At 35.5% G+C, this 18,291-nt stretch overlaps 1 protein-coding gene across 3 annotated transcripts in view; it reads left to right on the plus strand.

Annotated features, from left to right (window-relative positions):
* Positions 1-18,291, plus strand: part of CERT1 (ceramide transporter 1) — a 113,242-nt gene that overhangs the window by 88,457 nt on the left and 6,494 nt on the right. For 2 of the 3 annotated variants that reach the window (XM_040450664.1, XM_040450654.1), the window contains 7 exons: positions 1,288-1,380; positions 1,914-1,991; positions 9,461-9,556; positions 12,269-12,401; positions 13,303-13,373; positions 16,811-16,939; positions 17,493-17,622. In XM_040450664.1, the coding sequence (XP_040306598.1) occupies positions 1,288-1,380; positions 1,914-1,991; positions 9,461-9,556; positions 12,269-12,401; positions 13,303-13,373; positions 16,811-16,939; positions 17,493-17,622 (730 nt within the window). The remainder of the gene's footprint in view (positions 1-1,287; positions 1,381-1,913; positions 1,992-9,460; positions 9,557-12,268; positions 12,402-13,302; positions 13,374-16,810; positions 16,940-17,492; positions 17,623-18,291) is intronic. The other variant, XM_040450645.1, reaches the window with a different exon arrangement.

Here is an 18,291-nt window from a genome sequence, read left to right on the forward strand (position 1 = left end):
TGTTTTAAACTAAGTTGTGCTATTTTGGGGAGAGTCGTGTGCTATTCTGGGAGAGTAGGTCGAGACAACTTCAGTCTGAGTTTTGTAAATGACTAACTATGTAGCTGTAAACTTATCACTTAAATTCTCTGGGCCTTCGTCTTCTAATATGTAAAACAAAGAGCTACACAAGATGATTCAAATTCTCTCTTCTGGCTCCAAAATGCTACTCTACTGGATACTAATGCAGTGGTTGAGTTGGAGTTTAAAAGGATCGATGAACACTTTTGTAAATTTTAAAAGAAAAATATTCATGGGACTATTTAACTTCAGTCTGTTGTTGACACTGTGGTAGATACGCTACAAAATAGGTCATTAAACATACCATGATTTTCCTTGCCTAATAGACATGTTGATATCGCGAAGATAATTATAGTATGGTAATGCTCTAGAGTAGTAAACTTCAGTAATTCATGAAGTGAAGTTCCAAAGATTCAGATCATTAGATATTGCACAGGGCTCTCCACCGCACAGCCACTACTTAGGTATTCTTCAGTGACATTTTTGAGTTTACATTGTTCTATGTTATTTGCCAGTATAAGGAAAGATATTTTTAATAAAGTGGTGAATAAGAAATGAGATCTTAGTTCTGTTCAGATAGTGCTGAATAGAAATTACTGCTTGTCTTCTGCATAGTTAGAAGATGAGTACACACACAACACAGCACAGGCTCTGGTACATTATATTTAGTAAATATTGACTAAGTGAGAAGAAACTAGGCAAGCTCAGGAGGAGGAAGCAGGTTAAGTGACAGCTTAACAGGTGTGATACCTTAATGGAAAGGAGATAAGATATCCATGACCTGGTCTTTGGAACAAAACTGAAGCAAACAATGACACTGGTTCAGATGATATAGCTCTGCACATCCCTGATGAAGTAGAATGATTGGAATAATTTGGCCAGAGTTTGAATATAAGAAAATTACTTTAACAGCAGTGTTAATTAAGATTCATGGTAAATAATGCCATGCTGGTATTGGAGAGTCTGACCAGGGGCAGAATCAAAGAACCCATCCCTGGTCAAAGGTGGTACCTATGGCGTCTGAAAGAAGAGACTGATTTAGAATACATGAAGTAAGTGTCGGGATTTGGCAAGGCTTGTATCTTTCGAGTATTTTTGTTTTTCAAGTATTTATAAGTACTAAAGTGTTCAGTAATTAAATGTTGATAGTTCCAGGTTATATTATCCATTCTCAAGCTACAAAGTACACTTTAAAACCTTCCCACCTAACATTACATGTTTTCTTAGTCACAGAGTGAAAAGGTCAGATTACATTGGCCTACATCCATGCCATCTGGAGATGCCTTTTCTTCTGTGGGGACTCATAGGTTTGTCCAAAAGGTAAGCTAATGTCACAGCTCACTGAAATTATATATTGTATTGTTCTTCAGTGTGGATGGAACTATCTTGTTGTATAAGGTTTCTCTCTTCTTGAATTTAGGTAATGAGACTTTTGGGTATTTTATGTTTTCTTCCAAACATACATTTTTGTATGTTTTTCCTCCAAAATGGTTAGAAATCATCTTCTGAATATAATGTTCTTTCTTTTTTCTTTAAGGGGAAAGGGGGGGATGGGGGTGGATAGGAGTGGCTAATCTGATAGTTAACCAGAAGCATAACTAGTTATATTAAGTCACTTTTTTTCTTTGGGGTTAAGTGGTATTATGTTGTATTACTGGAAGCACTGCATTCTTTTTAGAAAGATTTTGGAGCATAAACCATAATAGGTGCATGAAGTCAGCACTTGCTGCTGAGCCTGTTTCATATGGTGCTTTGTTCTCTCTTTCTTTATCTTGTGTTTGGAAGTTGGTACTGAATGCTCTGTTGTGCCTTTGTTCTGATTACTTGGTTTTTTCTTTGTCTGTCTCTGGTAGCCCTATAGTCGCTCTTCCTCCATGTCTTCCATTGATCTCGTCAGTGCCTCTGACGATGTTCACAGATTCAGCTCCCAGGTACTGTATGAATGTATAGAGCGGACTTGAGTCTTTCCGTGTTATATTTCAGCCTGCTTTCCCAGTTCCTAGATATCTTTCTGTTAGGCCACTTGTTTGGTTTTGAATTTTAAATGGTAACAATAAGCATTTAAAAGGCCTTCCTTATCTACTAAATAGTTCCTCTATCAGGCTTGCATGTGCCCTTTGTATCCTGTACTGTGAATAGCTTGGAATTTTGCCATGGAGGAGGCACTCCTGAAAGATTTCAAATTGAATTGTAACAAGTAGGAGATAACCTGGTTTTTAAATACCATGTAGTTTCTTTACATAGGATTCAACAACTTTGATGAACATGGTTTACAGAGTATGTTATCGCATAAAAGTAGGTTTTAATAGTCTCCCTTTTAATCTCAAGTATCTCATATTTCAACAGGGAAATATCTTTTTAAATAATATTTGTCTCATTACTATTATTATACTAAGCTCCATTGAACAGATTGTATTTTTGTTATGCAAATTACCCTTGGATATTATAAATTAATGTTCCTTTTCATATACATCATTAAGGATTTAGGAATTTAAGACTGGAAACTACATGCTTGCTGTCTCTACCCTCATAATAATGTCCAAGTATTATCAGAGGAATATTTTTTAGTATCAGCATTCGTTTTTTAAAGTTTTTTTAATCCTTGTATCTTTGCCATTGAGCTGTGTATCTTTATGGTGATTGTGTTTTATTGGATTGCATTATGTTATCTTATGTTAAGAAACTGCGCTTTCCAGTCAGAATGACCAAGTGTAAATACTGGTTAGTTGCATGATCTTGGACAATTTTTCTAACTCTTCTGTGCTTCACTTCTGTGATCTAGGTAGGACTGTGATCTGGCTAGAGACTGGCCTGTAGTAAATGCTAAATAAGTGTGAGCTTTTATTAGTTATTATATAGCTATTTGTTAGCTATTGTTACTATAATAATAACAATTTCTTTGAACTAGTCAAAATTTTCCACATTATTTTTTTTTGCTATCAGAGTACAGTTGACCCTTGAACAACGTTGAGATTGGGGCACTGACCCCCCCCTCGGTCAAAAATCCACATATAACTTTTGACTCCCCAAAAACTTAACTACTCACAGCCTACTGTTAATCAGAAGCCTTAAGGAGAACATAAATCGCTGATTAAAATATACTTTTATGTTACATATATACTGTATTTGTTATTAAGAAAATTGTAGGGAAGAGAAAATACATTTGCAGTCCTGCACTTTATTTACTGAAACAAATTTGCATTCAAGTGGGCCTGCGCAATTCAAACCTGTGATGTTCCAGGGTCAATTGCCTTCCAGTAAAAGTTTTTTAAAAGTCCTAATTTAAAACAGATTTCTTAGTTTATACATATGAATAAAATTGACATTTGTTTTTAACTCTGCAGGAAAGAGGAAAATTAAGTTTAAGACTCAAAATGTATTCTTTGACTTTTGCAGCCTTTTTCTCCTTGAACATGTTTGAGAGAGAGATCTATCAGTTCTGCTTCAGAAATCACCTAGAATCAAACTTATTCTAATATTTCTTAATCATGTTCATCCATTTGTGCAAGCTTTTTAAAGGCATATCATATTTGCAATAAATCCGTGGCAAAACTAGATAATACTGGGAGGCTTTGGTTTATTCTGCTAAGCTCCACCTTGCATTAAAGTAATAGAGTAAGAGACTAAAGCTCATCAGTACCAGTCACCATTTTTCCTTAAAATATAGGAATACACAAGCTATGAATGAAAACATAATGAGAGCGATAAATGAGTGTTAAGCTACTGATAGGTGCCTAAGAATTAAGGCCTCAGAATGCAGACCTCCGACCCAAGCTGTAGAGCTATAAAACAGCTGAAATTCTTCACGTACAGATGAATATATTACTGAGACGCAGGTGCCCATGTTTTTACAAGACTTTGCCACATTGTAGCATACTTCTTTATATTTTGTGTAACTCATGTATATAAGTTGAGAAAGATCTTCTGGTGGAATTTTTTTAATAGGTGATGCTTGTGATTATTTATAATCTTTTTTTAGCTTTTGATTATTTTACCATTTTACTTAATTTATGTATTTAGAAAGCAAGCAAGCAAGCAAGCACATGCGCCCATGCACAAACAGGGTAGGGGCAGAGAGAAAAGGAGAGAAAGAATCTTAACCAGGCCCCACGCCCAGCACAGAGCCCAATGTGGGGCTTGATCTCAGGACTGTGAGTGAGATCAGGACCTGAGCAGAAATCGAGAGCTGGACGCTTAACTGACTGAGACACCCAGGTCCCCCTTATCTCACCACCATTCTATATGCCAAAAGAGGCAAAATTGAAGAATAATGACTTTGAGGTCTTCAAGTATTTATGGTCCTTGCTAAAGTATCTGTTGTCATTAGCAGATTTGGGCTCTGGCCCTTAACTATTAATTTGGCTTTGCCGTGTGTGTACAAATCTAGGCTTATGACTACTTTGTTCTTGATGAAGTTATATTCATGCTCCTGATTGAGTAGAATAATTAAACATAGAACTGAGAGATGTCCTGAAAATAACTTCAAATAAAATATGTGAATCTCCTAGGAAATTAGTAGCAACACACGAGTCTATCTAATTGGCAGATTTGGAGAAAGAAGTAGCTCTTACACTGTACAGAAAGTAGAAAGAACTTGAATTTATAAGTTGATCTTTTGGATCACATTTATTTGCATATCACAGCAACTATTGATGTCACCTCAAAAATTAAAAAGCAAAAATTAAAAAAATCTTTCTCTATTCGGAAAAAAATATATCAAAAGGTGGGCAATACATCAGGTTAATCATTAGTGGACATTATTGCAACCACGGTTCTGTATAAAGCTCTTTCCCCCCTTTATGTCCACAGCGACACTTTATTATTGTGGTAATTAATTATTTAACCCCCTCCCTGTTTATTGTATAATAATACATGTTAATTTTAGCAGAACTAGAAAATAGAGTAAATAAAATTAAAATATTAGATCACTGTTAATATTCTCATGCATATCCTTTTTCCATGTATATAGAAAATCAGTCACATATTGATTAAGTACACAGACTTTAATAATTGTCTTCCTACCAAAGTAAGTAATTCAGTACATACTATTTTGTGACCAGTGTTTTTTTTTTTTTTTTAAACATATAATTAAGCCCATCTTCTCACTGGTAAATATGGATCTTTATCTCCTTTTCTGTTGTACAGATGTGCGTACTGGATTTACCTACGCATCTAATATTGAACATTGAGCCTGTTTTCAGTTTGGCTGTATTGTAAATAGTGTTACAGGAGCATCCTGTTAAATACACCCTCCGTGTGTGTGTGTGTGTGTGTGTGTGTGTATCTTTGTACACTTATCCAGTTATTTCCTTAGGATACATTCCTAGAAGTAGAATTGTTAGGACAAAAGCCATACACGTGTCTAAGTTTTTGTTGTTGTTTTTTTAAATTTTTATTGCCAAACTGTTCATTAAAACAAGTGGAACCAGTGACACTCCCAGGTCAATTTTCTTTTGTTATGTTGACACTGAATATTATAATTCAGTTACTTTTTGCCAGTCTGATAGACTAAAAGTTTTGTTTCTTGGCCTTTTGCGTTTCTTCATTGAACTGACAATTTATGTCCTTGTCCATTTTTCCTTTGCGTTAATAGTGCACTGTTAATTTGTTATTAATAAATCATTCTATCCAACAAATCCCTCTATGATTGTAACAATAAGCATAGTTGTATTCCTTCCACATGGGTAAGAGAAAGAGATTGGAGCAGTCTTTGAGCCCTTCTAGAGTCTTGTTCATTAGAGTTTTGATCATTACATCAAAGAGCAGTTTTTGTTTTGTCATCAAAAGGCAGTTTTCTTTTAAAATTTCTGTACTGATAATGTTAGAAAAATCCATTTAGTTTCCTCAAATAGCATACAGAGTGTCTCAAATGGGAAGTGAAAGAAAAGGCTGGAATTGGAGTGCCATCATCTCTTATTTAAAATGTGTTTAGGGGGCGCCTGGGTGGCGCAGTCGGTTAAGCGTCCGACTTCAGCCAGGTCACGATCTCGCGGTCCGTGAGTTCGAGCCCCGCGTCAGGCTCTGGGCTGATGGCTCAGAGCCTGGAGCCTGTTTCCGATTCTGTGTCTCCCTCTCTCTCTGCCCCTCCCCCGTTCATGCTCTGTCTCTCTCTGTCCCAAAAATAAATAAACATTGAAAAAAATAAATAAATAAATAAAATGTGTTTCATCTCCATTTTTCATAGTTCATTTGCTATGAAGATATTTTGTATGTCATCTCATCATTTTCGACTCTAGGTCCAAAAAAAATCAAGGGCATGATTCCTGAAATTATACTATCTAATTAAAACTAGTGAATGCTATTAGAGCAGATGAAACCTGCTTCAATGATTTTGATCCAGTCTTTTAAAGTGATGGCAGATGTTACTAGTAATATTATTTCATAGTAGGGGCATCTGGGTGGCTCAGTCAGTTAAGCAGCCAACTTCGGCTCAGGTCACAATCTCGCGGTCTGTGAGTTCGAGCCCCGCATCGGGCTCTGTGCTGACAGCTCAGAGCCCGGAGCCTGTTTCAGATTCTGTGTCTCCCTCTCTCTCTGACCCTCCCCCATTCATGCTGTCTCTCTCTGTCTCAAAAATAAATAAACATTAAAAAAAATTTTTTTTTGATATTATTTCCTAGTATATCGAATTTTGAGCCTAATAAAATGGTAAATTTTGCTTGTATTTATCCTTGTCCTCCCAACTTAATGTTTTCCAATCACTTTGGATGTGCAGTCATAACTGAAAACAGTAAACAGATCATTAGGTTAGATTGGAACTGTCAGTGTGGACACAAATGCCTGAGTCACTGCCCCAGTAGTAACATTTACTACTTCATATTTCATTACAGTGAACATGAAATTCTTTATAGTGAGATTTTACCTGTATCACCTCTCTTCTTAATCTCAGTGTTGTTACCTCAAGGAAGATGCCATATGGATAAAGATTCCATGATAAAAGCTTTGCAGAGATGGTTACTACAATAATTGGGTACTTCAGTTTCTTTCATCTCCTAGAAAGAAGCACAGCACTAAATTCATCTTGTTTATTTCTTGCCCTCTTAAGTCTAGTAAGTGTATAAGAACAAAAGACTGAACACTTTTCCATAGATGCAGTGGTAACTAGGATAGGAATACCATTTTTTCATCTATCTAGAAAGACAATGTTAAATGTGCTTACTGTACATTGTTTTAACTTATGTTACCAGCTGTCAATTTATATTTGTGGAATCTAGTTTTGGGGGGACCAAAACACAAAAACATTATTCCAACATTTGAAGTAATTTGTCAGAATTATCGCCCAAACAAAAACACAGTTACCTGTGTACTTTCCAACAAAAGCTTACATGGTACTAAATTTTTTTTTAAGTAGAACTCTTTTTTAACAGAGTAAAATCCTTTCATTCTTCTTTCCTAAGTAGTCTATTTGAAGTAGGTCTTACTTCTGGGAAGAAATTTTTTTCTGCCTTTAATCTCATAATAAATATAGGTGTTCTCAACTCTTAGTGTCCCATCTACAAAGTACATATTTCATATCTAAAGATTTTTAATATCTTTGGATCTAAAAAGGGTAAGCATTTTTCCCAATCACGATGTAATACAGACAAATGAATCGAGCCAGTGCTATGGTGGTTGTTTGTTTATGCCTACTAATTGGAACTTTCTTTGTTCCTTCTTCTTTGGGAATTCAGTTAAATTTTGTATGTCCTCATAATTTGGAACCCTGCATTAGTCCTCGTTACTGTCTCAGAGCAGATTTCACATTTTTGGAGACACATAAATTTTTCCATGCAGCCCCTGGAGTTATGTTTTCTAATGGAACCTTTTTAAAACTATAGAATATACTATTAGTTACATTTTTTCAATTTCTTTCAAGTCTGTAGCCCAGTGCCATTCACATTGTTTGGAAGATAATATGTAAAGATATAGAATGTTAAAAAAAATTTTCTTAAGACATAAATGTTATGTTCGTGTTCATTTAGTACAAAAATAGATTGTAGAACCTGAGTATAAAATCTTTATCAAAAACTTTTATGATTATTACCAATGACACTTAAAAGTCATACCTACTTTTAGTAGCAAAAATGCATTCTGAAATCGAGAAAACTTTATGTAGTAAAAGTATATGTCACTGTAACATATTGGTAACATCTTTCTGTGTAGAAAAACTATACCTTCAGAGTTAATAATTTTAGGAATTTTTGCCCCCAAATCATTAATATATTTATTTCAAAAAATAAACCTGGTTCTTGTCTGTATCCCTAATGAGCACAGTAGACTTCATGTAAAATAAGTAGTTAAACTTAGGAATAAATTAAGTGGAAGTATAATATACATATTTCCAACTCTTTTCATGCCTTCTCTAATGTACTTATTATATAAAACAAAATTATGAGTAAAAGGTTAGAAAACGGAGCTTAGAGAAACCGTCTCTGTAGATGGATAAAGCAGCTCCTTCAGAAACCATCTTTTTATCACTTCACTTCTGTTTCAAAACATGTTTCAAACTAGGAGAGTTTGCAAATAGCACTCACATGAAATCTTACCAATAAATGATTGTGGATTCTGGGAGTGTGAAATACTCAGTTTTATTTAAAGTTTATGTAAGATGTGGGGGAGTAACTGGTGATAGTTAAAATCAGAGGTTTTATTTAAATTTCAGGAAAAAGACAGTAATTTAAAAGAAGACACTAAAAATTGATTATTTGTAAATGTCTGCATATGTGATTATTAGCATTTTCCCTAAAAGAATGCAAAACAATGAAATTGGAGTCAAGTAAGTAGGGGATTGGTTATTTGTCATTCATAGTAAAAGTGAAGTGAAGTTTATCAGTGAAGTAATAGGGAGTCAAGTAAGTAGGGGATTCGTTATTTTTCATTCATAGTAAAAGTGAAGTGAAGTTTATCAGTGAAGTAATAGAAGTTTTTTTTTTTTTTATCATTTTGTAGCGAAATCTTGCCATACATATAAAAAACTGTTATCTGTGTAGTCTTAAACATAAAAGCACTGGACTAGATTGTCTCTTTGTGCCCCTTTTACCCTTAGTGTCCCATGATTTTATGTGTTAAATAATTATTTCTGTAAGAAAACGTTTTCTAGTGAAGGAAGGAACTTTTTTTTTTCCAGAAAATGCTTATTTTTGCTGACTTGCTGCACATTAGGCCAATATATGTTATATGAGTGAAACGTCTTCCTTCTCTGCATTTCTCCCTCCTGTCATTAACCTGGATATGATATCTGGAATGTGGACTAAACTCTTCAACGCTGTATAAAATCTACTAACCTTTGTGCATTTGGTTGCTCAGCTTTCTAAAAACATCATTTCTAAACTGAAATAAACTGAATACCGTTCTCTTTTAGAGATGATGACATGGCTATTCATTGGATTGGGATTGTTATGATTTTATTTTTCTTTCCAAGGTTGAAGAGATGGTGCAAAACCACATGACTTACTCATTACAGGATGTAGGTGGAGATGCTAATTGGCAGTTGGTTGTAGAAGAAGGAGAAATGAAGGTAATTCCCAGTAAAATGTTAGATTGCTAAATACAGCTGTGTTACAGTCATAGTATCATTACTGCCCAGTGATGTGAAAGAGGATAGCATTGTAAAATTCCTTTTAAACAGATTGTTACATATGATCAAAGAAATGTGCAACCCATTCTGTTTTGCCTGGGCCATGGACAAAATAAATTTGGGGTTTTAGATATGAGCAAATCATAACTAGCTGATGGCTCTCTATTTGGATATTTCTCTTAATTTATTTTTTAATATATTAAATGATGTACCCAGATCACTTTGTTCTCCTTTTTGGTATATACTTCTAGTCCTTTCTCTCACTGCATCTTCTTTCAGTATTTGGAGATGGGTCTGCTAATCTTGTTCATATCCTTAAACACCAGAGACAGAGAATAGAGCAAGAACAAGATTTAGAGATGGATTCTAAACAGCAGCTGCATTGAATTTTGGATTACCTCGTGCCCAAGGCCATGCTAAAGATAAAGAGATGTTTAATAAGACTTTTCCAACCTGAAACTTTCGTTGGGGAAGGAGGATATTGACTTTTAAAGAGACTGTTACTTGTCTCTTTCTGATAATGTATTGAAGAAGAGCACAGATGAGTAGTGAAGAAAATTGGAAAAGAAAGAGTTCTCTGATTTGAAGCAGCTAGATTGTTTTACACTGAGGAGAAGCATTTGAACTATGTCTAGAAATGGAAGCAAAGTTGTGACAAAGATGAGGCAAGGGTCTTTTAGACAAAAAATACAACATAAGCAAAATCTTGAAGACAAACTTCTTATTCAGGAGTTTTGAATAGACTGTATTGACCAGAATTATTCTAGCGATAGAGATACAATATTAAATATATTGGAATTTCTTTTCCCCCTGAATAGAGGACTAATTAAGAAGAAAAAAAGAAGAGACAAGCAATTGAGATAACAAAATGTTAGCTATAAATCTAATAAGCTGAGGGGTACCTGGGTGGTTCAGTCTGTTGAGTGTCCGACTTTGGCTCAGGTCATGATCTCGTGGTTTGTTGGTTTGAACCCCGTGTAGGTCTCCATGCTGATAGCTCAGAGCCTGGAGCCTGCTTTGGATTCTGTGTGTGTCTCTCTCTGCTCCTGGCATTTGCACTCTGTCTCTCTCAAAAATAAACATTAAAAAAAATAATCTGTTACCCCAGACTTAAGCATAATGTTTCTGACATAACTAGATAATCACAGGCCTTCCCCCAAGAGTAAGCCCCAAAAGAAAACCAGGATACATATTCTCTGTAGAGGAAGGGGTGAGCCAAGCCTACCAGTCCTTATTCTGTACTCGACATTCACTTAGGACATTCCTTCCCCCCCTTGGGAGGACAAAGTGAAGGGGTGCAGAGAAACCAGAACCTGATAGTCTAGATGAAGTCCCTCCATGCAGAATGAAGAATAGAGAATAAGTGTTCCTACAGCCCACATTAGAAAGAGAGTGACTGCATTGTGGATAGTGTGAAATAGTAGTCTATTGTCTGTAGCAGTAGGTTAGCCACTGTATACAAAGTAACATTTTATTTTTTTTTTAATTTTCTTTTTAACATTTATTTTTGAGACAGAGAGAGACAGAGCATGAACAGGGGAGGGGCAGAGAGAGAGGGAGACACAGAATCGGAAACAGGCTCCAGGCTCGGAGCCGTCAGCACAGAGCCCGATGCGGGGCTCGAACTCACGGACCGTGAGATCATGACCTGAGCCGAAGTCGGACGCTCAACCAACTGAGCCACCCAGGCGCCCCTACAAAGTAACATTTTAGGAAGATTAAGCTCATAAGGAAGAAACCAGAGACCAAGTATACCACTTGAGAGGGTCAAGTACATAGTGATGAAAGCCAGCTAAAAGAAGTAACCAATAGTAGAAAAGTCAAGCTGTTGAATAGTAGAAGAGTCAAGAATCTCCTACACGATGAGTAATGAGTGTAATAGCTATGTGAAATGTGAGGGGAGGAGTTAAAAGTCTAAACTTTCCAGTTCAGGTGACTGGAAAATAGCAGTCCCAATAACATGAATAAATGAGCATATAGGAAAAAGTAGTTTGGTGAAGGACATTTTAAAAAAGAAACTGTATGTGAAATGCCTAACAGTATCTGGACCCATAAAGCACTCCATAAATTGAGAGCTAGTTCTTATAATAACATTATTCATTTCATGTTGATGAAATTAACTTCTTGTAAAACTTTCTGAAGTAACCTATAACTTTGAAATAATTAATTTTACTTAGCAGTTTAGGTACACAACTTCAGTATTTAAAGCAAGATAGCATAGATCTTCGTGTCATTTTAGCTTTCAGTCATTGATTCAACAAATAATTGAGAGCCTACTGTGTTTCAGATACTATTTTAGATGCTGGGTCTGAGGCATTGAACAAAACTGCTGTGCATTGGTATCCTTAAGGAGGTGATATTCTAAACCAGGCTTAGTTTAACAACTCCTGTAATTAGGTGTTCATTGCGTGTGCATGTTTTTCATAATTGAAGTTTACCTCAGATTTGTAGTTTTAAGTGTTTTTTATGTGTTGTCTGTGTTAATAATTTGAAATTTAAGATTTTCTTTTAGCAGAATATTTATATTCCATATATAGATTTTCATAAATAAAATTCTAAAAGGCAGCTAAATTTAAAAACCTGCTTTCAGGTTTGTACTTTAGGGGTTTAATTCTTATTTTTTAAACAGGTTTTTAAATATATCCTCTTTAGGTATATAGAAGGGAAGTAGAAGAAAATGGGATTGTTTTGGATCCTTTGAAAGCTACCCATGCAGTGAGAGGCGTTACAGGACACGAAGTCTGCAATTACTTCTGGAATGTTGATGTTCGCAATGATTGGGAAAGTAAGCTGCCATTATTAATATATCTTAATATAATTATTTCAAATTTAATATCAAATCCAACCTAGTTTTTTGCATCTCATATACAGTTTACAAAGTCATTGTAGAAAATACCTGGAGAATCTGACAATAGCTTGCATTTACTTTTTTTTTTTAAGTTGCATTTAAATGGAGCATTTTGCTGTACAGAATGCTTCTTGCTATATTATAGCATTTGATCCAGTATTTCAATAATCCTGCATGATAGGTAGGTAAAAAAAAAAATAGGTTAAGTGACTTGTCAGAAGCTACAGAGCCTAGTTAGTGGAAAGACTGGGACTAAAATTAAAGGTTTCTGTTTTATCATCTGCTTTTCCAGATTGTTTTGTGTCCCTTGTAAACTCTGGATAAATCCTGCTGTGGTCTGTTGAGAGTTATTCTTGGAGTGTGTGTGTGTGTGTGCATGCGTGTGTGCGCGCGCGCCTCTTAGTCACCAAATTTCATAAATAGAGATAGTTTTGAACATCATAAGATGTTTATCTATGACAGTTCGACATTCTTTTTTCACAAATATAACCAACTAAGCTTAGGACAGTTTCTTCAGCTTCAATAAATTAGGAATTATAGGAAAGTGTCATAGTATTAGATAGGAATTTGCATCTGAGTAATTAATACATGTGAGTAGAATTGCTTTCTTGATGTGGAAGCTAGAGATTGAGCCAAAGAAAATGAGATTTCCTTATGATCAGGTGTCATGGCCCCTGTAGCCCTACTATTAAGTCTTAACCACCTTCCATTTAGACAGCCTACGTAGGGCAGAATCCTGCTCATGTTACTACAATGTCCATCAGTATAAATGAGTTAATCACATTCTAGAAAGAGGCAATGTATCTTTTTGGCTACTAATATTTTCTCTTCATTTCAGCAACTATAGAAAACTTTCATGTGGTGGAAACATTAGCTGATAATGCAATCATCATTTATCAAACGCACAAGGTAAAGATCTCTTCATCCCAAAAGGATTTCACCCTAATTCAAACTGAGACATAGAAGTTCTCTCGAGTAAAATTTGGCAGGAAGTTAAATGCCATAAAAGATCCACAGACTTTATTAATGATGCATGAATGTCACATATTTGAAAGGATATCAGCTCCTTTAAAGCAGAACCCGAGACAACCTGAGAAATAACCCAGGAACAGTGTGTTTGATAAAGACCTCCAGTTAGTTATGTGCACTTAAAGTTTAGAAAAGAAAATACTGAAACCCAAGTAAATATTTTTCTAGCATCTAGTCTTTATAGGAGAGAAGTCATAGTTACCACTACAAAAGAGAATCATAGGAGTGCCTGGGTGGCTCAGTTGGTTTTTTTTGTTTTTTTTTTTTGTTTTGTTTGTTTTTTTAATTTTTTTTTTCAACGTTTTATTTATTTTTGGGACAGAGAGAGACAGAGCATGAACGGGGGAGAGGCAGAGAGAGAGGGAGACACAGAATCGGAAACAGGCTCCAGGCTCTGAGCCATCAGCCCAGAGCCTGACGCGGGGCTCGAACTCACGGAGTGCGAGATCGTGACCTGGCTGAAGTCAGACGCTTAACCGACTGCGCCACCCAGGCGCCCCGGCTCAGTTGGTTAATAAGCTTCTGAGTCTTCATTTGGGCTCAGGTCATGTTCTCACAGTTTGTGGGTTCAAGCCCCATGTCAGGCTTCACACTGGCACCACAGAACCTGCTTGGGATTCTGTCGCTGCCCCTCCCCTGCTGATGCACACACACACTCTCTCTAAATAAATAAATCTTTCTCTCTAAATAAATAAGTAAACATTTAAAACAGTGAATCATAGTTTCCTCTGGCAACAATGTTAAGTGGAATGGAAGTTAGTTATTAATGTATGTTAAGATTGATAAGAAAGTCATGTAAGTAGATCATCTAAAAGCAAAGGAAAATTGCCATGCATAACTATTAAGAAGTTGGTCATACACCAGAGCACACAGAAACATTGTCCTAAATTGGTTCACTTTCATACTGCTTTCATTTCACATTCATTTCATTTCTTCCTGTGCTATCCTAGGTATTTAAATTTTAAGAATTAGGGGCTCCTAGGTGGCTCTGTCATGTCAGTTAAGCATCCGACTTTGGTTTCAGCTCAGGTCATGATCGCACAGTACATTAGATGTAGCCCCACATCAGGTTCTATGCTAACAGTGTGGAGCCTGCTTGGGTTTCTCTCTTGCTCCCCTCTCTGTTTCTGCCCCTCCCCTGCTTATTCTCCTTCCCTCTCTTTCTTTCTCAAACTTTAAAAAAAATTAAAGAGTATTTCCCTTACCTGATTCTACTCTGTTCCCTGAAAATTGCCAAATAATATATTGTATAAAGGATAATAAAAGGGGTGGGGAGGATGGGCAAAATAAATGAAGGCAATTAAGAGGAACAAACTTCCAGTTATAAAAAAAGTAAGTCAGCATGGGGAATGTAGCTAATAATATTGTAATAGCGTCATGGTAACAGATGGTGACTACACGTATTGTGGTGAGCACTGGATACCGTATAAAATTGTCAGATCAGTGTGTTTTACACCTGAGACTCACGTTCATTTTAAAGAAAGGAAAATAAAGGAATTATAATTTTGGAAAGATCCATCAAATGTGATATTGTATGTTATATAAGAAATACAATAATTCAACAGGTACTTTATTTTTCTTTACTTTAAATGACTTTTTAATTTGAGCTGAATATATGAAAATATTTTAGGTTTGTTATGTATTTCTTAAACTCAGTTTTGTCATATGAGGCATCTCCTATGTAATGAGAGTGAGCTAGGCTTGATTTTACATGGCACCTGCTCAAGAAATGTATAATAAGTACATTATATATGTCAACTTCGCTTCAATTAAAAAAGAAGTGTAACAATGAAGATTCTTCTTTAATATACAGATTTGGGGAGTCTAAGTGACACCTAAAACTTAGCAGATGTTAAAAAAATCAATTAATTGTCAATAATGTGGAATGAAGAGAAATGACCAGTAATTTAGAATCAGAAGAATCTTGTAATCTGAAGGTAATTGATCCTTGAAAACAGTCTGCTGAAAGTATTTCACTTGGTAAATCATAGATGGAGCGAAGAATTTATATAGGTTATATTAAGGTCACTTGAAAAATAAAACTAAAAACTATTAAAATAATACCTCTTAAATTTAACACAATTTAAATTACAGTTATAATTGAATAAACAGATTGTTCTAGCATAATTTTTTTCAAAAAAATTCAATAATGCTCTGCAACATCTTGCCCTTTACATTTGGCTTCTTTTATAATCTGGTTTCTTAAAGTATTTTTTTTTATTTTATTTTTTTTTTAATGTTTATTTTTGAGACAGAGAGAGACAGAGCATGAATGGGGGAGGGGCAGAGAGAGAGGGAGACACAGAATCGGAAGCAGGCTCCAGGCTCTGAGCCATCAGCCCAGAGCCTGACGCGGGGCTCGAACTCACGAACCGTGAGATCGTGACCTGAGCTGGAGTCGGGCACTCAACCGACTGAGCCACCCAGGCGCCCCTATAATCTGGTTTCTTAAAGAGGGCTACTTATCTCCTGATATTTAAGTCATCCTCACTCTGTAAATTTTTATCTTCTCATCATCCTTGTGGATTTGCATTCATTCGTTCAAACATGGCCCAATTTTCCTTTATTATTGGCTTTGCTCAACACTACTTTCATCGATTTCATAAAATGTAGCATCTTTAAAAGATAACCATTTTACTTTCCAGTGAAACTCAACGCTTAAGAAAGTCAGTGCACAGATTTTCTCTTATTTAAAAGTACATAGTCTCAGTTTCCAGAGACCTCATTTCCATATCATTCCAACGTGTTTTATGTTTCCTGGCATACTGTAAAGTTGAAAGATTCAGTCTGATTTGGTATTCTTCCAATGTGCTTATATCAAAGAAGCAGTCTTCTTACTAAAATCTTAGCTTTTAAGTCTCTGAACACTTTAAACAGAGGTTTAATACTAAAAAGCAGAACATTACCAAGGACTAGGGAAGGAATTAATTGCTTACTGAGTATAGAGTTTCTGTTCAGGGTGATAAAAAATTTTGGACATTGTGCTGATGTTTACATAATATTGTGAATGTAATGTCATTGAATTGTACACTTAAAAATGCTTTAAATGGCAACAATTTTTGTTATATATATCCACAATTTTAAAAAAATTACTTTGATGATATTCTGCAAAGCAGTTAATTCACTGTTCATAATTAATCCTTTGCTGGGTATTTTCAGATGCTTTCCATTTAAAATTTGACAGATTGTACATTCACCTAAGATACTTATTTTTGTTTTATTTATTTTTGTTTAACATTTGTGTCTCTGTTAGTTCCGTATTACATATGAATTTAAAAGTAATTCGGCTTTTCAAAAGATATTTACTTCTTCCACAGAGGGTGTGGCCTGCTTCTCAGCGAGATGTATTATATCTCTCTGCCATTAGAAAGATACCAGCCTTGACTGAAAATGACCCCGAAACTTGGATAGTGTGTAATTTTTCTGTGGATCACGACAGTGCTCCAGTAAGTGCACTTGTATAAATGTGTATAGTTGTATAGTATAAAGCTAAATATACAGTGTGGGACAAAAGTGACAAACACATATGACACACACTGGTACTTGATTTGATAACGTTTCTTAGATTTTGTTTTATATTGGATTGGCTCCTTGGAACACTATAGCCCTTGTGTTACTTGAGGGCAGTAGTCATGGCTGTGAACATGTAGCAGGGGCTGTTTTCCTTTCCCCCGATGTTAAAACGCGGAGACAGAGCTGAATGGGTACATAAGTGAAGCTACTTTCTACAAGCTTCCCTCTCAAGCCATGATCAGCTACTGGCAAAACCCCTGTGGCTTCTATCTCAGTTGAGTTCCATCTACTACTGAAGAGGAGGGAAAATCATTCCTGATGTCATGCAGCTTGGCATGTGTTATTTAGTGGTGCTAATAAGATTTTGTTGGACATTTTGATGAGCTATGGTTTTGGATAACCTAATGTGCTATTAGAACAATAGGGATTATAAAATACAAGGCATCTATTACACTGGTGTTTTGTTTTTATGTTTTGTTTTGGCAGCTAAACAATCGATGCGTCCGTGCCAAAATAAATATTGCTATGATTTGTCAAACCTTGGTAAGCCCACCAGAGGGAAACCAGGAGATCAGCAGGGACAACATTCTATGCAAGATTACGTATGTAGCTAATGGTATGTGTTTTGAGGTTTCTTTTGATACTTTGGTAATGTAGATTTTCTTTTTTTTTTTTTTAAGTTTATTATTTTTAGTAATTTCTACACCCAGTTTGGGGCTTGAACTCACGACCCCAAGATCAAAAGTCGCACGTTCTATGACTGCACCAGCCAACACCCCTAGATTTCTTATTATGATCTCCATGCCTTTTTAGTTTTTCTCCTTTACATTAATGATTTTTAATTTGGAGTGATGTGTACCAAAATTATCAGGAAACGTTGAAAATATCCACATCTGAATTTCATCCCAGAACTACTGTATCAGAATTTAAACTTCATCTCTAGATCACTATCACATATGCTTGGTTTAAAAATCCATCTATTATATATTTGCCTAATAGAATATATGTATGATTAGAAATAAAACCAATAATGGTAAAGAAAATTAATAGTTCTTTTTCTTATTGTCAGGCTTTTTTGTATTCTGAATTATGGCCTGCTTTGGATTCTTAACTACACCCATTTCCTACTTGCAGTAGTCACTGAAATCCCTCCCATCAAATCCTCAAATCTTCTTTGTACAGGGCTGTAACTGCTACTGTGTTTGAAGAGACAGTTATGTCCGAGTGATATTGTTTGATTATAGTAGAGTTTGACAAATTTATCTTACATAACCTGAAATGTTGC

Source organism: Herpailurus yagouaroundi, unplaced genomic scaffold, assembly GCF_014898765.1.
Source record: "Herpailurus yagouaroundi ecotype Mexico unplaced genomic scaffold, PumYag 29, whole genome shotgun sequence".
NCBI classification, from domain to species: Eukaryota; Metazoa; Chordata; class Mammalia; order Carnivora; family Felidae; genus Herpailurus; species Herpailurus yagouaroundi.